Here is a 22,385-nt window from a genome sequence, read left to right as displayed (position 1 = left end):
GGCCTAACCAATGTCCTGTACAGCCGCAACATGACCTCCCAAGTCCTGTACTCAATGCTCTGACCAATAAAGGAAAGCATACCAAATGCCTTCTTCACTATCCTATCTACCTGCGACTCCACTTTCAAGGAGCTATGAACCTGAATTCCAAGGTCTCTTTGTTCAGCAACACTCCCTAGGACCTTACCATTAAGTGTATCAGTCCTGCTAAGATTTGCTTTCCCAAAATGCAGCACCTCGCATTTATCTAAATTAAATTCCATCTGCCACACCTCAGCCCATTGGCCCATCTGATCAAGATCCCATTGTAAATCGGAGGGAACATTCTTCGCTGTCCACTGCGTCTCCAATTTTGGAGTCATCTGCAAACTTACTAACTATACCTCTTATACTTGCATCCAAATCATTTACATAAAAAAAAAGAAAAGTAGTGAACCCAGCAACAATACTTGTGGAACTCCACTGGTCACAGGCCTTCAGTCTGAAAAACAACCTCCAATACCACCCTCTGTCTTCTACCTTTGAGCTAATTCTGTATCCAAATGGCTAGTTCTACCTTTATTCCATGAGATTTAATCTTGCTAATCAATCTCCCATGGAGAAACTTGTCAAATGCCTTCCTGATGTCACCAGATGTAGAGCAACTTATGTGCATATCCTTGATCTAGCTTGCTGCTGTTCAGGTGGTATCATCCTGGTCCTTGGGCTTGTAGGCCTACTCAGCTCTTAAAAGCAGTGACACAACAGTAACATATATGTAAAATCAATTTCAAAGACAAAACGAAATATGATTTAATTCTGCTTCACTTAAAAATACAGCAATTAATTTTGCCATCAAACTCAAAAATAAACTTTAGACAGAAAGCAGGATTACCTGGAGGTGGGGGAGTATTCATCCTTCTCACACAGATTGGTCTCAGTAAAACGTTGAGCAGTACTGGAGTGAAATGTCACCGTCAATCAGGAGATCAAATTAAAGCTGGTGGAGGGAAGAGGCTGGTGAATGCATTCAGGTCCTCCAGGTTTGAATTGCTGGAAGGAAACAGTATAAACGTTACTCTTTTTGCTGCTTATCCACTTGAGTGGTGGCTTGACATCTCAAATTTCTCCAAAGAACCTAAACCTTTCCTGTAATCTGGTAACACGTGTGTTAGGCCCCACTCCTGAAACCTACAGCATGTAACCCAGGCTTACACACCACCTTGTGACCAGCAACACTGCTTTATGGCTATTAAAAGACTGTGGCCCTCAGTCAAACATTGAGGGGTACTTAGAGTCCCTAACGTGTGCAAACAAGTTATTTGGCCCAACAAGTCCATTCTGACCCTCTGAAGAAAAACCAACCCAGACCCGTGCCCCTACCCTATTACTCAATATTTCCCTCTGACTAATGCGCATAACCTACACATCCCTGAACACTACGGGCAATTTAGCATGGCCAATTCACCTGACCTCCACATCTTTGGATTGTGGGAGGAAACCAGAGCACCCGGAGGAAACCCACACAGACACGGGCAGAATGTGCAAACTCCACACAGATAGTCACCTGAGGCTGAAATCAAACCCGGGCTCCTGGCGCGGTGAGGCAGCAGTGATAACCACTGAGTCACCGTGCCACCCATTCTGCTGGTCACTATTGATTCCTCTACTAATAAAATCAGTAAAATCAGATGTTCAGGTCAATATCAAGGTCCTATGCGGTGTTTAAATTGGTTGCTGAACGTTCTATAGTTCTGAAGTACCTGATCACCCATAAGATAATTTCCCAAAAGTATGGCATGTTTGCTTTAAAACAAAAAAATAGCAATTGTGGAAAGGTCTTGAGCATCTGTAGTTCTTTGTTTATTGCACATGTGTTTCAGTTGGTTGAACATCATATTTTTATCTTAGTTAGTTGGAACATAAAGGGATTGGGCATGTTAGACATACAAAGCAGAAATTCAGTTTCAGACAAAACTCGCTGTACTTTAAATTTACACGTTCTCAATAAAGAGAAAGTCTGTTCTCATTTAATAAAAGTAGTGACACAGTGGCTCAATGGTTAGCACCACTATCTTACAGGGCCAGGGACCTGGATTCAAACCCTCCCTCGGGTGACTGGGTGTGTAGTTGGCATATGCTCTCCATGTCTGTGTGGGTTTCCTCCACAGTCCAAAGATGTGAAGGTTAGGTGGACTGGCCATGAGAAATGCAGGGTTATAGGGATAGGGTAGGTGTGGATGGAATGCTCTTTGGACAGTCAGTCAGTGTGGACTGGATAGGGTGAATAGCCTGCTTCCACACTGTAGGGAATCTATGATCCTTCTATTCTACCATCACTGCTGTTGAATATCTGTGATAAAATCAGTGTACAGGAAAACTTTGGCAGCATCTGGAGAGAGAAGTAATTAAACATTTCAAGTGCAGTGTGGCTCTTCTTTGGATTCAAAATGTTAACTCTGCTTTGATCTCTAGCATCTGTAGAGAGAAGAGTCAAAAAGTGTGGCACTGGAGAAGCACAGCACTTCAGGCAGCAACCACGGAACAGGAGAGCAGACGTGTCCTTCATCAGGTACATTCCTGATGAAAGGCTCATGTCCGAAACATCAACTCTCCTACTCCTCGGATGCTGCCTGACCTGCTTTGCTTCTCTACAGATGCTGACTGACCTCCTGAGATATAGGACATAGAACAATACAGCACAGTACAGGCCCTTCGGCCCACTACTATTGTGCTGAGCATTTATCTTAATCTAAGACCAATCTAATCTGCACATCCCTTCAATTTATTGCCATCCACGTGCTTGTCCAGCAGTCACTGACATGTCCCTAATGTCTGTGACTCTACCACCACCCCGCTGGTAGTTATCCTTGCTCAGTCAACCCCTCCTCATAAGAGAAGCCCTCCAATCCAGACAGCATCCTGGTAAATAACCTTTGCACTCTAAAGCATCTACACCTTTCCTACAAAGGGGTGACCAGAACTGGACACAACATTCCAAGTGTGGTCTAACCAGGGTTTTATAGAGCTGCAGCAAAATCTCGCAGCTCTTAAACTCAATCCCCTCATTAACGAAAGCCAAAACACCATATGCCTTCTTAACAACCCTATCGACTTGGATGGCAACTTTGAGGGATCGGTTTACGTAGAACCCAAGATCCCACTGTTCCTCCACACTGCCAAGAATCCTGTCTTTAACCCTGTATTCAGCATTCAAATTCAACCTTCCAAAAAGGAATCACTTTACATTTATCCAGGTTGAACTCCACCTGCCACTTCACAGCCCAGCTCTGCATCCTGTCAATATCTTGTTGTAGCCTGCAACAGCCCTCAACACACTATCCACAACACCACCAACCTGTGTGTTATTGGCAAACTTACGAACCCACCCTTCCACTTCTTCAAAGTCACTTATAAAAGCTACAATGAGCAGAGGTCCAAGAACTTATCCCTGTGTTATACCACTGGACACCGACCTCCAGGAGGAATATTTTCCATCCGCTACCACTCACTGCCTTCAACTTGTCTCATCACATCCTCAAAGAACTCAATAAGGCTTGTGAAGAATGACCTGCCTCTCACAAAGCCATGCTGACTCTCTTTAATCAAACTATATTTTCCCAAATAGTCATAAATCCTATCTTGCAGAATCCTTTCCGGTCCCTTGCTTACCACAGACATAAGACAGACTGGTCCATAATTCCCAGAGATTTCCCTATTCCCTTTCTTGAATAGAGGTACAACATTCACCTCCCTCCAATCATCCGGTCCTACACCAGTGGAGAGTGAGGATGCAAAGATAATCACCAGAGGTGCAGCAATCTCATTCCTCATAGTAACCTTGAACATATCTGGTCTGGCCCTGGGGACTTACCTATCGTGATGCTTCCATGAATTTCCAGCACATTCATTTTCTTAATATCAATCTGTTCAAGCCTATTATTGAATTGGTCCATGGTGCTCTCACTATCAACAAGGTCCTCCCTCTCTCCAGTGAATACTGAAGCAAAAACAAAAAATTCATTTAGGGCATGCCCTCCCTCTTCAGGCACAAGTTCCCTCCACTATCCCAGATCAGCCCTACCCTCTCTCTGATCTTTCTCTTATTCCTCACTTAACTGTAGATATGACAGTTTTTATAATTTTTATTTCTTCCCTCATCTCAGAACATTCAAGACTTGTATTATTGGAAGGAAGCATTGGAGTGGTTGTTGAATTGGAATACAGTACTTGCATTTAACTAACTTTCCTCTGAACATAGGAGCAGGAGTAAGCCATTTGGTCCCTCAAGATCATGGCTGATCTGATTGTAACATTAATGCTACATAGCCATTTGTTAAATTCTTTGTTGGTAGCACAGCCTACTTTAATTCAGCTTCCTATCTCACCAAATGTGCCAGTGAACTGAGGTTGCCATTTGCTACAACATGACCTCCATATTCACCATACACCAATATTGCAGGGCATATTCCATGGGCACTGACCAAACACAGTCTAGATCAGAGTGGTGCTGGAAAAGCAGCATCCGAGGAGCAGGAAAATAGATGCTTCAGACAAAAGCCCTTCATCAGGAATAGAGGCAGGAGGCTGGAACTGAGCTGGAAGGTTGCAACTGGTGTAAGGTAGGGGGAGGGGAAATGAGGAAACTGGTGAAGTCCACAGTGATGCCCTGGGGTTGAAGTGTTCTGAGGCGGAGATGAGGCGTTCTTCCTCCAGGCGTCGGGTGGCGATGGAAGCCCAGGACCTGTATGTCCTCGGCAGAGTGGGAGGGGGAAGTTGCAAAGTTGGGTCATGGGGCGGTGTGGTTGATTGGTGCAGGTGTCCCAGAGATGTTCCCTGAAGCACTCTGCTAGGAGGCATCCAGTTTCCCCAATGTAGAGGATTCCGCATCAGGAGCGACGGATGCAATAAGTGATATTGGTGGATGCGCAGGTGAAACTTGGATGGATGTAGAAGGCTCCTTTGGGGCCTTGGATGGTGGTGAGGGAGGAGGTGTGGGTGCAGGTTTTGCAATTCCTGCAGTGGCAAACACCAGCAACAAACAGCTAATGCCTACCACTTTCATCTCCCTGAAAACCCACCACACTCATTCCAAGAGGAAACCAGCCCCTGAACAGGCTGGGACCAAACAGGCTACATCCAAGGATATCAGCATCAAAAATGTGCCAGTCCTTAATAACCCTCAAAATAGATTAGATTAGATTACTTACAGTGTGGAAACAGGCCCTTCGGCCCAACAAGTCCACACCGACCCGCCAAAGAGCAACCCACCCAGACCCATTCCCCTACATTTACCCCTTCACCTAACACTACGAGCAATTTAGCATGGCCAATTCACATAAACTGCACATTTTTGGACTGTGGGAGGAAACCCATGCACACACTGGGAGAATGTCTGTGGAGTTTGCACAGTCGCTTGAGGCAGGAATTGAATCCAGGTCTCTGGTGCTGAGAGACAGCAGTGCTAACCACTGTGCCACCATGCTGCCCACATATATCTGACTCACTTACACAAAGCCTTCGCACCTCAGTGTTGTGCCAGTAACTATCAATGACATGCTGCTGCAAGCATACTGTGTCTTCAGAGATGTGCACCCAGGTTGTATCTTCAAGTTCCAGATTTAGCACATGCTCATTCTGAACCTGTGACTATCTGGATATTTGTAACATTACTGCCTTGCATTGTGCACTATGCATCCGTAAGCTAAAGATACTCAGAACATATTACTTATCTTTTGCCTTGCCACTGGGCCTCAGTCAAATCAAGAGGAGTAGTCTTTGCTCAGTGTGTTCCAACACAATAAGTCAAGTGCAGCCCCATCACCAGCCCCTAGGCCTCGACTGGATCACATTATCTACTCAGGGTGGTCAGAGTCAGGATGCTCTGCATGAATGTGATCAGCCCATCAAACATCTTGACTGTCCTGTTCAGGGGCCAGAATCAAAAGGAGCAACTTCAAAGGGATATTGTGGGCAGTTGAGGAGAGTTTCATAAGATACGGTGAGGAAACTGGTCAGGCTTCAGAAAAGAAATCCAGTATCATTTGCAGGTCACATATTTAGACCATAACAAATTAAAAAGAAAAAGGGGATAAGTGCTGTGGAATTCTTCCATCTTCTTGACAGATGATTCATACTCCATTGGTAAACTTGCATTTACCTTGTCCACGTACAGTATGATTACCTAGGAGGTCTACAGAGAGAGAAAAAGAACCTTTATTTCTTAGTTTGTTGCTTAAATTCATTTTGTTTCAGGTAATTTTGACCCAAATGAACAGAGATAAGTTTGTTATCTGGGTGAGATGCCAAACTGAGATCCTCTGTACTTACCCAACTGCACACAAAATATCAAGTTGATTAAGAATTATAATTTATCTTGTGTACTATTCAGTTCTCAGTCCATATTAATAACACTGGTCTTGTATTTAATGGTGGGACCTTGACAAATTAATCTTCTTTTTCTACTAAATATTAAACTCGGAAAAGCAATTAAATTAGTTACAGTCCACTCAGTGACGTGGAAAGGTGGTGTATTGATTTCTATGCTAACTGACCCACAACTCCCAAGTTCAGTTCTCAGTTCTTCACAAATTACTGGGACTTAAGTTCAGTTTCATGCGTAGGGCACGAGACTGGATCATTTTAACTTTTCTTCTCCCCACACTGACGTGCACGTGAAGTGGGGCCTTTGTTGGGAGTATCCATCGCAACACAGCACATTTGTATGTGTGCCAACAGACAAGCCACGTGACAAGAGAGAAAACAAAATAAAATGTCTCACTGAATAAGCAATTAACAGAATTCAATAACATCAAGAACCACACAATCATTGTTCTCTATAACGTAATGGATTATATAGCAAAGGTTAATTTAATGGTCTTGACATATTCCCCTAATTTAACTTGGCACTGCTGTGGAGGTACAAGGTATTAATTGTAGTTCCATAATTAATATAATATCTTTCTTGGAATAAATTACAAGCAACATTGTCACGGCTCATTTATCTCACTGTGGGATCTTACTATGCACAAGAGAAAACACTTCGCACACACTAGTTTGACAGCTGAAACTTTGTTGCAATAATTCATTGCACGAAATGCTTTGCTTCTTAATTCTAATACTTGCTAGCATGAGGAAACAGAATTTCAGTGTAAACATAATCATGAAAATTAATTGTTTTGGGAGAAAATTATTCCCTTCACAACACTAATTGCAAAAATAGCAGCAATTTCCACGAACAGATCATATCCCTTGGGGCTTAAAAAGCCAGCCTTTGTTATGAATACCCAAGATCACAAACAGCCTCCATTGTGGTTTACCACTCACGAGAGATCAGGCAGTTGCATATTGTGTTTTCTAGTTTTTTCCAGAAGATTCAGGAAATGTCACACCAACTCAAAAAGGTGACAAGGTAAATCTATTTAGAATTCCTTGCCCCAGCAGGTAATTATTACAGAAGCAGAGTGATACAGCAAAATTCAGAATCCCCATAATTTTTTTGAAGGCAAACAAACTTCTCTGTTCACTTGGGTCAACATTACCTGAAACAAAATGAATTTAAGCAACAAACTAAGAAATAAAAGTTCTTGCTCTCTCTGTAGACCTCCTAGGTAATCATACTGTACGTGGACAAGATAAATGCAAGTTTACCAATGGAGTATGAATCATCTGTCAAGAAGATGGAAGAATTTCACAGCACTTAACAATTAAAAAGAAAAAGGGGAAATGTACATCTGTTTAAAAGAGTCAGTCAGTCATGGAGAGTTTGAAGAGATTTCTTTGCATAGATAATGTAGGAGCAGTTTGGGAGGGGAGAGTTTGGAGGTTAGCTTAGTTGGCTGGATAGCTTGCTTGTGATGCAGTGGAAGGCCAACAGTGCAGGATCAATTCCCGTGCTGGCGGAGGTTACCATGAAGGAGATTCTATTGGTCACTCGCACCCCTCACTAGTCATCTCTCTCTCTCTCTCTCTCTCTCTCTCTCTCTATAATGGGAGAACAGTTCTATGGTCAGGTAAGACTCCGGCAGCCTTTACTTCTCCATACAATATCTGTTGACAACAATCAACATCCCAAACTCCAGAATGTAAAAATGGAAAAGTTTCTGAACTAGAGGAGATTTAAAAAAAAATAAAATTGCCACCACCTCATTTGTGCTGTCTGTAAGTAAACTTCTGCCAAAACAGTGAATTAGAAGATATGTTGCAGTCCAGAAGACTGAGGAACTTTTATAAAAAAAAGAAACAAAGAAACAGGCTACATCCCAACTGTTGGCTAACCAAATCCACACACACCGACAAAGAAATCCCAGAGAGCTAACAATGGATTGGCATCTGAAAAATGACAATATTGATAAGTTCAAAACAACGGACGGATGCCAGTTTCAGTCAGAGACAAAGATATACAGCATGGAAATGGACCTTTCAGTCCAACTCAACCATGCCATGCCAGCATTTGGCCCATATCCCTTTAAGCCTTTCCTAAATCATATACCCATCCAAATACCTTATAAATGTTGTAATTGTACAAGCCTCCATCTTTTCCTCTGACAGCTCATTCCATATACGCGCCACACTGTGCAAAAGAGTTGCTCCTTAGGTCCCTTTTAAATCCTCCTCTCTAACCTTAAACCTATGCCCTCTAGTTTTGGAGACCCTTATCCTGGGGAAAAGACCTTGAACAATTACCCATTTCATGCCCCTCAGGATGTTATAAACATCCATAAAGGTCACCCCTCGGCCTTCGATGCTCCAGGGAAAACAGCCCCAGCCTGTTCTGCCTCTCACTATTGCTCAAGCCCTCCAACCCTGGCAACATCCTTTTAAGTCTTTTCTGAACCCTTTCGGGTTTCACAACATCCTTCCTGTAGCAGGGAGACCAGAATTACATACAGCGTAATAATGGCCTCACCAACGTTCTGCACAGCTGCAATATTACCTCCCAACTCCTATACTCAATTCACTGAACAGTAAAAGGCAAGCATACCAAACACCTTCCTCACTATCCTATCACCCTGCAAGCCCACTTTCAAGGAACGTGGTACTCAATGGTTCTGGGGAAGAGTTGCTGAACAAAGGGACCTTGGAGTGCAGGTTCATCGTTCCTTGAAAGTGGAATCGCAGGTAGATAGCACCTCCCATTCATCAAAACTAAACTCCATCTGCCACTCCTCAGCCCACTGGCCCATTTGATCAAGATCCCACTGTACTCTTAAGTAACCTTCTTTGCTGTTTACTACACCTCAAGTTTGGTATCATCTGCAAACTTACTAACTATACCTCCTGTGTTCACATCCAAATCATTTATGTAATGACGAAATGCAGTGGACCCAGCACAGATCCTTGTGGAATACCACTGGACACAGGCCTCCAGATTGAAGAGCAACCCTCCACCACCACCCTCTGTCTTCAGCTTCGAGACAGTTCTTTATCCAAATGGCTAGTTCTCCCTGTATTCAGTGTTATATAAATGTTACTAACCAGCCTACCATGAGGAATCTTGTCAAAAGCCTTACTGATGTCTGTGGTAAAAACAATGACTGCAGATGCTGGAAACTAGATTCTAGATTAGAGTGGTACTGGAAAAGCAGAGCACTTCAGGCAGCATCCGAGGAGCAGGAAAATCGACATTTCTCATGAAGGGTTTTTGCCTGAAACGTCGATTTTCCTGTTCCTCGGATGCTGCCTGAACCGCTGTGCTTTTCCAGCACCATCCTTACTGATGTCTATATAGATTATGCCCACTGCTCTGCCCTCATCAATCCCCCTTGTTACTTTTTCAAAAACGAGTTCTCACACACAAAACCATGTTGACTATCCCTAATCAGTCCTTGCCTTTCCAATTACATGTAAATTCTGTTTCCCAGGATTCCCTCCAACAACTTGCCCACCACCGATGTCAGATTCACCAGACCAATTGAATCATCTCTGTCTGTTCCAATCCTAGGCCTTGTTGTACATTTGGAAAAAAAAAGAAGTGTTTGAGTGGCAAGCTTTCCCCCCATGCCCAAGAGAGGGCATATGAACTAAACTCCACTTCTGGTTTAACTAACACACAGTGTCATTGTGTCAATACTGTATTTTGTTGACGATCCTTTGATAGATTGAACAAAGCATTGTGTAATAATTTATGAGGGAAAGCCTCCAAAGAAAACGGCACAGGTTAAAAACGTTGTGAGGTGCTATTGGAGGGTTCAAAGTCTTGCTCAGCGGATATGCATTTGAGAGTGATGATTGCCATGTCTCTGATCTGCATTACCATTAGATGAAGTGGTGTTTGCTCTCAGACTTTGCATACGTTAGTTTTAAAATATTGGACTGCCATAGGGACTGGGGGGTATTGCAGTTGGTCCTCTGAGAACATTAGGAATATTGCCCTGAAAATTAAGGGGAACTGCAAGTTTAAAACTGAACTTAGCAGCATGGAAGTACTTAGCTGCAGGTGTGATTATTTAGGCATCATGCTGCAGTGATGTAAATAAAGTGTACACAACATACAGAGAGGAAAAAAAACCTACAGCTCCAAAATCAAGTTTCCACTGAGCTAAGCAGGTATATGGCAATGCTCCAGAATATATTGCACAGTCCAGTGGATCATGGCAAAAGACATAAAGTGAATCTCCATTACAAAAATCAGTCATAACGGGTCATTCTGTTATAATGCTCACCTCGTCAACACAAATTTACTAACGCAATGATGAACTGGGGACGCTGTTTCTACAGCATGAACTTTTAGAATGTGTGTAGGCTGTAGCATGATTACAGCACCAAAAACTTTAAGCTCAGTTTCTAAAGTGCAATTTTTCACTAAGGCACGAGCACACAACCATGGCGTTTTAGAAGAACTGACAGCAGTGCTTTCTTGATCAATGAGGAGGCAGTATGTTTGGTGGAGTTGAGAACATTGGAAGAGACATTTAGTCCGTTTTGACTTTGTCTGATGGCACTATTCTTTCCTCCTGATACTACCAATGTTTTCCTTTCAAATATACAACTTATTTCCTTTTGAATGCCTTCCACCATTTCATTTCAGACCATAACTCCCTACATAAAAAACAAAAATCCCAATATTTATTTCTTTACTTTTACTAAAGAGTCCAAATCAGTGTCTTCTGATCACTGCTCCTACTGAAAGCACACACACCTCTGCCCTGCACACTCTTTCAAAATACATCAGACAGTCATTGAGTCTACAACACGGAAACAGCCCATTTGGTCCAACTCATCCATGCTGACCAGATTTCTCAAACTAAACAATGGCCATTTCTCTGCATTTGGGCCAAATCCCTCTAAACCTTACCTATTCACATACGTTTCCAAATGTCTTTGAAATGTTGGAATTTTACCTACATTTACCACTTCCTCCAGCAGCTCATTCTATACATAAACCATCCTGTGTGTAAAAACGTTGTCCTACAGGTCCCTTTTAAATCTTTCTCCTCTCACCTTAAAATTGTGCCATCTAGTTTTGAGCCCCTCTACTCTAGGGAAAAGACCTTGGCTATTCATCTAATCTATGACACTCATGATTTTATAAACCTCTATAAAGGTCACCCCTTGCCTCATACACTCGTGAAAATAGTCCCAGCGTATCTAGACTGCATATAACTCACAGCCTTCAGTGCAGGCAATATCTTGGTCAATCGTTTCTAAACCCTCTCCAATTTAATAATAACTTTCCTGTAACAGAGAAAGCAGAACTCCACAGTATACCAGAAGAGATGACACCAATGTCCTGTACAACCTCAACATGATGTGCCAACTCCTATACTCAATGGTCTGAGCAATGAAAGCAAGCATCCTAAATATGCCTTCTTACCCACCCTGTCTACCTGAGATGCAATCTTGAAAGAATTATAGAATCCCTACAGTGTGGAAACAGGCCATTTGGCCCAACAAGCCCACACCGACCTTCCGAAGAGTAACCCACACAGTACAGTTCCCCTATGTTCGACATTTACCCCACACTAATACACCTAATCTACACATCCCTGAACACTATGAACAATTTAGCATGGCCAATTCACCTAACCTGCATATCTTTGGATTGTGGGAGGAAACCAGAGCACGCGGAAGAAACCCACACAGAGACAGGGACGACGTGCAAACCCCACACAGACAGACAGTCACCCGAGGCAGGAATTGAACCCAGGTCCTTAGCGCTTGAGGCAACAGTGCTAACCACTGAGCCACCATGTACCAGAACCCCAGGCCTCTGTTGGACAACACTCCTCTGAGCCCTACCATTAACTGTGTAAGGACTGCGCTTGTTAGTCTTACAAAAAAAAATGCAAAACCTCACATTTAACTAAATTAAACTCTATCTGCCACTCATTGCTCCATTGGCCTAATTGTTCACAATTCCTTTGTAATCTTAGGCAACCTTCGTCACTGTCTATTTGCACTCTGCATCCCTATTTATAAAGCTGAGGATATCACCTATTTTATTAACTGATCTCTCAACATTTCCTGCTACCTTCAATGACTTATGCCAATCAGACTCAATTCGCACAGCTTGATTTAAAGTCTTTACTTCATATTGTCTCTTGTTTGTCCCACCCCAAGATAAACACTTTATCGCACTGATCTTCATGCACCATGTACCTACTCACTCTACCAAGATGTTTATCTCCTTCCTGAAGTTTATCTACCGCAGAAGTTCGTTACTATCCTTCGCAGATTATAATGTTTCAGTTTTTTAAAATCATCTACAAATCTGACATAATATCCCATTAATCAAGAGCTAGATTATGGTTTAAAATCTGTAAAAACCAACGTTTCCAGCAATGATCCTTGGGGACCTCCATTGGAAACCTTCCTTCAGCCCAAAAAACATCCAATAATCATTATTGTATTTCCTATCACTAATTCTATGTTGTTCCTGTCTCCTTTATTTCACGACCTCCAATTTTGCTCGCAAGTCTGTCGTGTGGTACTACGTGAAACACTTCCTGGGAGAATGGCTTTAATTCCAGTCGCCCGGATAGATTTTGAGCAGGATTCAACAGTTAAGAGGCCAGCAACTAACTGACAGGGATAACCAGAAAAGAAAATCAATAGGAGCAGGTGCAGGCCATTCAGCCCATTGAACATGCCTTACTATTCAATATGTGCATGGCTGAATGCAGTAAACAACACATTAACTGGCACTACTGTATGCACAGATTCATAAATAACCAGTGAGTTTTGGAAACCTGCATTACATTCTTATTAAAATATTCTAGATGTCACCCTAGCCACTTGCTCGGCTAATACTCAATTGTTGACATAATCATCGTCTCTAAGCAAAACACTTGCATCTTGATTCAATTTTTCAGTCCACATTCATGCATCAAAAAATTCAAACCAGCTCAGTCCTGAGATATTCCAGAACTAATAGCAATGTGGGGCAGAGCTTGCAAAAAATGTTTCCTGATTTCACTTCCAAAAGGTTAGCTCCAGTTTTAAAGGTCAGAGGAAAATGAGGCTGTTTCAAAGTTTCTCAGAAAAAGCGCAGGAACAAGCTAAAATTGAATAAGGGAAAGGCTTACAGAGGTCATGAAAAGTAAATCATAGATAGTTTAATGAGAGAATTTAAGAAAATTGTGCAAAACAGTATTTCATAAATATATGAAAAGAGCACAATTTATAGTTGGAGATCCTGAAAGTCAAATTACTGAATTAGCTTAAGAATAATTGGAAATTGGAAATTCTTAAAATATCATTTGCCAATGTCCAGAATATTGGAGGAGAGTTAAACAGTGAGAATATTCTCACACTGGGAATATTTTGTTTTAGAGGAAGTAATTGTTTTTAAAAAAAATTAAAAAGAAAAGTTATTTTGGACAAATCTATGAAATTTACCCTTAAATCATCTCTACTCTCTTGCCAGCAAACCTAGCTGCTCTGGTCAAACCAGAAAACTAGAGTCACTCATCTCTGGTACTATTCCAGTAAATCTCCTCAGCACCCTCGTGAAGTGCTATTTCCCCATTACTTAGCACAGCACTGTAGTTCTGGCCGAGAGAAAATAACTCATGGTAACTTTGTTTTGTACTCTCCACCAGCAACAAAGCAACATGAAATTTGAAGAGAATCAAGGATTGCACTTTAAAACATCAATATCACTTTGCGAGTTTGCCAATTCAAAAAGCCAAGATATGGCAACTCACTTGATCAGTACAGCATTTCCCAATTTAATATATCCACTCCAAAACATTCAAGAGTGGGATAGTGTAATGGTAAATTCACTGACCTAATAATACAGAAGCCCAAGCACACAAGGTTCAAATCCTACCATGATCTGTTGGTGGAATTTGCATTTGTTTGATTAAATTTGGAATGAAAAGTAAACCGCTAATGATGGCCATGAAGCCACTAATGATGACCATGAAACCACCATCTTTATAAAAATCCATAGTAAAGCAACTTGGAATGGGTTCTGTGAGTAGGCGGTGTTATCATGGTTGAGTGTGGGGTGCTGGAAAAACACAGGTCAGACAGCATCTGAGGAGCAGAAGAATTGATGTTTCAGGCAACAGCCCTTCATCAGGAATGAATCACGGTTCAGGTATTATCATAGTCATGCCTTTGAACTAGGAAACCCAAAAAACCCTAGCAAATACTTTGTGGGCATAGGTTTGAATCCCACCATGGCAAATGGTGAAATTGGATTTCAGTGAATACCTGGAATTAAAGACTAGCTTAACATAAGCTAGTAAGCATAGCCATTTGTAGGATAAAACTCATCTAAGCACCGATGCCCTTGAAGGAAGGAAACTGCTACCGATACCTGATCTGGCCTACATGTGACTGCAGACCCACAGTAATGTGGTTAACTCTCAACTGCCCTCTGGGCAATAAAATTTTGACACCCATAGCCAGTGAAGAAATTTTATAAAGCCTACACCAGGGTTGCAGAGGAAGGGGGAGTTTTACCACTTAAAAGACACACTACAGCAATTCACCAAGATTCTTCCAGAGCACCTTCTAAACCTATAACCTCTCCTACACAGGAGGAGAACTGTAGCAGGTGCATGGAAACACCACTACATTCAAACTTCCCACCAAGTGATTTATCATCCTGTCTTGGAAATACAAACCACTGTTCTTTCACAGTCTTGGAACTCCTCCCCTACATTTCACTAGATGAAAAGTTTAAAAAAAGATTGAAAGCTTAAGGACAACTAGAGATGGTCAATAAAAGTTGACCTTAGAGATGCTGACAGCCAAGAGCAAGAAAGAGATTCCTATCTGCCGTAGGCCAACTTTTCATAAAGAACCAACAAGGTTTGGATTTTAGTATTTAACTCAAAGATCAGAAGATAAAACTCATGATAAACATCTGGACAGGTAGGGAAGTGCAACAACTTTGCTTACTGTGGTGTACCCAGGAGCATTAATGCAGACAGAATTTCCCTATATGAAAAATATTAGCTCCATTTTGTAGCCAGTAAGGTCTGTCCAATTAGATTATCTGCTGACATTCAATGGATTCTGTTGTCAGAATTTGCAACACATGGAAATCTATTTCCAATGGAGGCGGATGGTTGCAATAATAGTTTAGAGGCCCATGCGAATACTCTAAGGAGGCGTGTTTGAATGCTGCCACAATAGCTGGCAAAACTTCAAATTCAAATCAATAAATCTGGAATAGAAAGCTAGTCTCAGTAATGGCAACCATTACCAATTGCTGTAAAACCCATATGGTTCACCGATGTCCTCTTAGGGAGAGAAATCTGCTGCCTGACACTGGTCTACATCTGACTTCAGACCCACCACAAATGTGGTTAACTCTTAATTGCCCTCTGACATGATCCAGGAACCCACTCAGTTTAAAGACAATTAGGGATGGGACTACCAATGTTCAGATCCCATGAAAAGCTAAATAGTAAGGATTGGTGTGTTACTTACTAGGAGATCAGCAGCCTTTGTGAACAGGGCAAAGGAACTGTCTATCTCCTTTTCCAGGCTGATAAATCCTTGCTGCAATGCGCAGGCTTCTGAAATGCAAGGTAAAACTTTGATCTCAATGCTAAATCATGTACTGAAATTTGAGAGTAAGAGAGAGCCCTGAGCTTGGCTGGGAATCTAGAGTATTGACTCTCCATCTCAGAATAAAGGAGTTGGCCATTAAAGGATGGAGATAAAACATTTCTTCACCAAACGGATGATCAATGATGATTTCTCTTTCCTGGAGAGTAGTAGGTGCTCAGTCCTCGAGAATATTCAAGACAGGTTGATGAACTTTGAATACGAAGCCAATAGAGAAATAGGCAATATGTAGAAAAGGTCACATTGAGGCATAGTCCTGTTGAATGGTGGCATAAGCTGGAAGCAATAAATGGCCTGCTCCTTTTTTATAAAACAAAAGTTAATCAAGAAAAATATTGTATAATCTCAAAGAATAAAGATCTGAAAGAATGAGACTCCAAACTTACAAACATTAATATTCAGTAACACTGGAGGTTGTTATTACTTGCATTTGACTGGCCAAACTAACTTCTGATGTACTTAGTCAATATTGATCATATAAATACTGCAATTTCAGAGGTACAATTGTGATAGGACTGTGGGCCAAGGCAGCAAATGCTCAATTTCCTTGTTTTACTGCCATTTTGGGCATTACTGTCTGTTTACACTGGAATAATGCTGAGCACTGATAGCCTTGTCATTTAACAGAAATTCAAGCTGAATATATGCTTACCAGCAATGCCATTTATATTGCACTGACAGAGCGGAGTACTGATGGAGGACTTCACAGTGCTGTTAAGTGGGATCACAAAAGCGCTTAGGGACATGGTTCTAAGTCACGGAAGAAGTACAAGCAGTTGTTGCTGACAGTACTTAAAAGTATTGAGGGAGCATGTCAGTCTCAGTTACACATTTAGGCAATGCTAGAAGCAAAGCAGAAATCCAAACCAGCTGACCCAGAAGCATAAACATCACTAAGAGCAAAACTGACAAGGTACGTTTGCGAGAGAGAGGTTGTGTATGCAGAAACAGCATTCCAATTGTACTAGTGTTGGCTTTTGGGAACAGCATTACAATACAAAGCTGTGAGAAATGTCTCACAAGGTCCAGATCATGATCATGCATGGTTTCTCCCGCTTCCAAGACACAAATTATTGCAGTGACTGTCATTAAATGGGAGTTATCGTCTTGTAAGTTTGCTTAGAGCTGGTAGATTTGTTCACAGGTATTTGGTCACCCACAAGGTAACATCATCAGTGAGTCTCTGGTGAAGTGCTGGTGTTCTGTCCCACTTTCTATGTGTGTGTCTTGGTCTGTTAAAGGTGGGTGATATCATTTCCAGTTCTTTTTCTCAGAAATTGGTAAATGAGGTCCAAATTGATTGATTATTAATGGAGCTCTGGTTTGAATGCCAGACCTATAGGAATTCCCATAAGTCTCTAATAGCCTGCCCTAGGATGGATGCACTGTCCAAGTCGAAGTGGTGTCTTACTTTGTATGTAAAGATTCTAGTGATGGTAGGCCATGTCTTTTGGTGGCTAGTTAGTGTTAGTCTATCCTGGTGGCTGGTTTCCTGCCTGCCTGTCCAATGTAGTGTTTGTTGCAGTCCTTGCATGGTATTTTATAAATTACATACAATTTGCTGGTTGTTGGTGCAGGGTCCTTTAGCATCATTAGATTAGATTCCCTACAGAATGGAAACAGGCCTTCGGCCCAACCAGTCCACATTGACCCTCCAAAGAGTAACCCAACCACACCGATTTTCCCTCTGACTAATGCACATAACACTATGGGCAATTTAGCATGGTCAATTCACCCGACCTGCACACCTTTGGACTGTGGGAGGAAACTGGAGCAACCAGAGCTGTTTCAGTGTGTTGGTAGATTTGTGGGCAACCATGAGACTAAGAGGTCAGAATAGTCTGTGGTTATCTCCTAGATGTCTTTGTGTGGTAGTATGGCTAGAGTTTCTGGGCACATTGTGTCTACTTGTTTGGGTTTGTTGTTTAAGAATTGGCTGACTGTAATGATTGGGTACCTGTTGTTCTTGAATATGCTGTAGAATTGTTTTTCTTCTGCTACTCGTAGTTCCTGGGTGCTGCTGTGTGTTGTGGCCCGTTTAAATAATGTTTTGATGCAGCTGGACTTCTTAGCAGCATTAGAATCAACCCTGAAAGACAATGGACTCCCAAAAGAAACCTACCAGATCATCAGATAGACAGTTGGACCAACACTAAGCAGGAAGAAAGAAGGGAACACCCTCAACACGCAGAAAAGTTAAGTCCAAGAATGACTCAGAAGACAGAAACATTGTCTGCAGGTAGGACTACAAAGGACACATGACCATCATCCTAAACAGTACATTGGCAAGGTGAATTCACTTCTTGCAGACACCAACACTTACCAGCAGGCAGTGATAGACCCAACTCCACAGCGGCAAGACCGGATCACAACTACATTAAAAGCAGCTTCATAAACCAGACCAAATTGACAAGATAGATCTCCACAAAATGAAACCTGATGGTTCCAGCACACCCTGCTTCTCCAGATTACTTAAGGTACACAAACCAGGGCCCGCCCTCAAACCCACAGTCTCACTCCCTGGCACACCAACAGACAGACTAGCAAAGGAACTCCACCAAAAACTGAAATACCTAGTAGGAGACTCATGCCACTCCACCCAAGAATTCCTGAGCAAAGACATCAAGACAGAAGAGGATGAAATAATGGTCTCCTTTGACATAACAGCCCTACTCACATCAATTAACGTCAACCTGGCCAAAGTAACACTGACTGCACTTGTAGACAAACCAAGGACACAAACACCAGACAGCACCAACTTCATCAGCAAGGATATCCTCAAGCTAGTAGACTGGTGCCTCACTGCCCACTTTACCTTCAATAACAAGACCTACAAACAAAATCAACGGAACACCCATGAGATCACCAATATCAGGCTTCTTAGCAGAAGCAGTAATGCAGAGACTCGAATGTCATTTACAAAATACCATGCAAGGACTGCAACAAACTAGAGACACAGGCAGAAAACTAGCCACCAGGATAGACGAACACCAACTGTATCCTTACATACAGATGAAGGACACCACTTCAACTGGGACAACACATCCATCCTCTGACAGGCTAAATGGAGACACACACAGGAATTCCTAGAGGCCTGGCATTCAAACTGGAACTCTATCAATAAACACTTCGATTTGGACCCCATTTACCAATCTGAGAAAGAGAACCAGAAATGATATTACCCACCTTAACAGACCAAGACACATAAATAGAAAGCAGGACAGAACACCAGCACTTCACTAGAGACTCACAGATGATCCTACGGTGATAAAACATCTGAAAACAAACCTGCCAGCTCAGCAAGCAAACTTACAACTCTGAACCTCAACCTGAGCTACAAATCTTGTCAAAAATCACAAGGAGTTATCGTTTTAATCTGGCCACATTTTGGCTGAGCTCCCAATTTTTCCCCTCACAGAGTAGCAACACTTTCCTTCTTGGCCCATACCTACAATTAGGACTTCTGCTGATGGTTGGTCCACTGCTAACTTCAGTAGGTCAGCACTAACCTACAATGTTCAAAACAAAATAAAAAGTCAACCCCTTCCTAAACCACACCTGATTCAGAAGCAACACGACACCAGGTTATAGTCCAACACATTTATTTGAAATCGCAAACTTTCCGAATACTGTTCTTTTGTCAAGTGAAGTGACCTGACAATGAAGCAGTGCTCTGAAAGCTTGCAACTTCAAATAAATCTGTCGGATTATAACCTGGTGTAAAGTGACTTCTGCCTTTGTCCACCCCACAGCATGAACGAGTTGGACCAAAAGGTCTGTTTCTGTGCTGTACATCTTTATGACTATGATATCACAACTGAGTCTGCAGCAATAATGTATCCCCCTTCTGAATATTAAACAATCACAGGTTTCAAACATTGCATAAGTTTAGCCATCTAAAATAATCTGCATTGTAATTATAGCATGGAAGCAGATTTGTTTGGTCATAGTTTAAAAAAAAATCACAACACCAGGTTTTCCAACAGGTTTATTTGGAAGCACAAGCTTTCAGGGTGCTGTTCCCTCATCAGGGGTTGTGAAGTACAAGATTGTAAGTTACAGAATTTATAGCAAAAGTTTACAGTGTGATGTAACTGAAATTATATATTGAAAAAGAACTGGATTGTTTGTTAAGTCTCATCTTTTAGAATGACCACATTGGTCTCAGTTCTTTCATGTGTAAATTGCAAAACCTGTTTTAAAAGTTACATTCTCACGTGAACTTCAACAATTGGTGTCACGTCAGCCCATTGAAGGTGTGAGCTGTCCTGTGTGAGACTGTGCCACAATGGTCAGACTGTTTGGCCATGACCAATCTATTTTTGGGAATCATTTGTTACTTGAGAATTACCTATGATCCACATTCTCACCATAAACCTGCAATGCCCCTTTCCTTGGGAAGAACCTTGCTCTCCCATTCTCAAACATTGACATGGTCACAGTTTCAGTCCATAATTCCTGCATTACACCCTACATCCACTCCCTGCAACTTATTTCAATCCCTATAGCATAATTCAAATCTATCCCCATGTTTCTAAGGAGGATGTGCAAGCTTTGGAGAGGGTACAAAAGAGGATTTGGAATGCTTCCAAAGATGAGATTACAGTCTTGAGAAGCCAGAGCTGTTCACTTTAGAAAACAGAAGGTCAAAAGGAGATCTGATAAGCGTGTTTAAAATCATGAAAGGTCTGATCAGAGTAGATAGGGAGTCCCTACTCTCATTGGCAGGATGAGTTGAGAACCAGAGAATACCAATTTAAAAATGAATGGCAGAACAACGAGAGACAACAACATGGAGAAATAACTTTTGCACAACTAAGTTCTCATCTTTTTTGGGGTGTTCTGCCTGATAAGATAGATATAACACTACCCTTAGTGCATTCCAAAAAGCAGACCAGATAAATAATGGAAAAACCCAGAAGAAAAAAAAGAGAACAGGTCACTCTTCAGACAATCCTGCACAGACTCAACCAGCTAAATGACCTCCTTCTCTTCTGTACTACTTTATGATATGGAGGGTCAGATAGCTCAGTTGATTGGACAATTGGGTTTCCAACACAGTAACAGCAGCATGGGTTCAATGGCTACACCAGCTGAGGTTACTATGAAAGGCTCTCCTCACCTGAGGCATGGTGACCCTCAGGTTAAACTAGCACCAGTTATCTTTCTCTAATGAGACTACTGCCCCCGGGACTATAGCAACTTTTATTTGGTGACTCGTTTATCGAAACATCAAAAGATAGTTGGTCATTTGACCCCTCCAGCCTACAATGCCATTCATTATGATTATGGAAGACCAGTGCTCAGTAACCTAATCCCACCCTCTTCCTATATCCCTTTGGCCACCTGACTCATTCTTAAAAAGATGAGCACATTGCCACTGTGAAAAGATTGATCAAACAACCAAGTCATAACAAAAGATGAACAGAGAGAAAATAAAGCAATTCAGCTGATATACAAACTGAAACCACAATTGCAAGGATTGTGCTATCGTTTATGGGAAGGGGACTAGCTGCAGGCGAGATATGGGAGTCAAAGAAAAACTAGCACAGAGAACGTTATTAATAGCCCAGAGTGAGAAATAAGCTTTTCAGTCCCATGACCCAGAGTCAAAAGCAAAAAAAAAAATCCCTTCAAGTCATGACAACTTTCTTGTAGTCCATTCAACATACAAAGCCATGGAGCTACACAGCTACTAAAACTATTCACGTGAAAAGTCACCCCGAAACCCGATTTAAAATAGATTATTCTCGGCTAAGAACTCAATTTACTTGTGTAACCTGATACACAGCATACCGAAAGGTTAACTCACAAGCACCAGCGCTCAGTCCGACGGTGAGAACTTTATAAAAGTAAGGATACCTCTCATTGAGTTTGTTTAGCTTCTCACCAGCTGCTCTCGCTGTTCCATGCGGGGAACATGCTTCACAAGAAAGAAGTCGGGGTGTCTTCAAAAATAAAAATAAAACTCACCGTCAGATACTGCCACAAAACTTCTGGTCCTTGCCCTCGGGAGGAGGAAACAAATCCTGCGGCTCCAATTCGTTCTTGTTCTTGAAAGAGGCTCAGCTTTCTACCGGATAGAAAGCCTGTCTTTGAACCTGACTGCAGGCTCCTCTGAGCTCAGAGACTGGGAGGGCCTGGGCTCTGTCAGTTGAGAGTTCCTGTTGCACTATTCGCTGTTGAGTTTTCGAGACCGGGGCCAACTGTTGACTCAACTCCTCCCACACAAAACGAGAACCAGCTGCTTTCTGATCCCCGGGGCTGTTTTGTGACAAGAGGGCAGCTTATATTTGGTAGGAGCTCTGAGCTCTTTCTGTCCGGCTTGGCCCTTACTGAAGAGCTGCACGGTCAATGTAGAGACATCACTCCTGTTA

The 22,385-nt window shown here is 42.0% G+C and overlaps 1 protein-coding gene across 2 annotated transcripts in view; it reads right to left on the bottom strand.

Annotated features, from left to right (window-relative positions):
* The window catches only part of gypc (glycophorin C (Gerbich blood group)), a 96,183-nt gene extending 74,023 nt beyond the window's left edge, over window positions 1–22,160 (bottom strand). Inside the window, exons 1-2 of one of the 2 annotated variants that reach the window (XM_072579900.1) lie at window positions 21,982–22,160; window positions 875–1,032 (exon numbers count right to left, since the gene is read on the bottom strand). In XM_072579900.1, the coding sequence (XP_072436001.1) occupies window positions 875–896 (22 nt within the window). In that variant the 5' untranslated portion in view covers window positions 897–1,032; window positions 21,982–22,160. The other variant, XM_072579901.1, reaches the window with a different exon arrangement.
* Between the last annotated feature and the right edge of the window lie 225 nt (window positions 22,161–22,385).

This window comes from Chiloscyllium punctatum, chromosome 10 (genome assembly GCF_047496795.1).
Source record: "Chiloscyllium punctatum isolate Juve2018m chromosome 10, sChiPun1.3, whole genome shotgun sequence".
NCBI classification, from domain to species: domain Eukaryota; kingdom Metazoa; phylum Chordata; class Chondrichthyes; order Orectolobiformes; family Hemiscylliidae; genus Chiloscyllium; species Chiloscyllium punctatum.
This window is presented reverse-complemented; position numbering and strand designations above follow the sequence as displayed.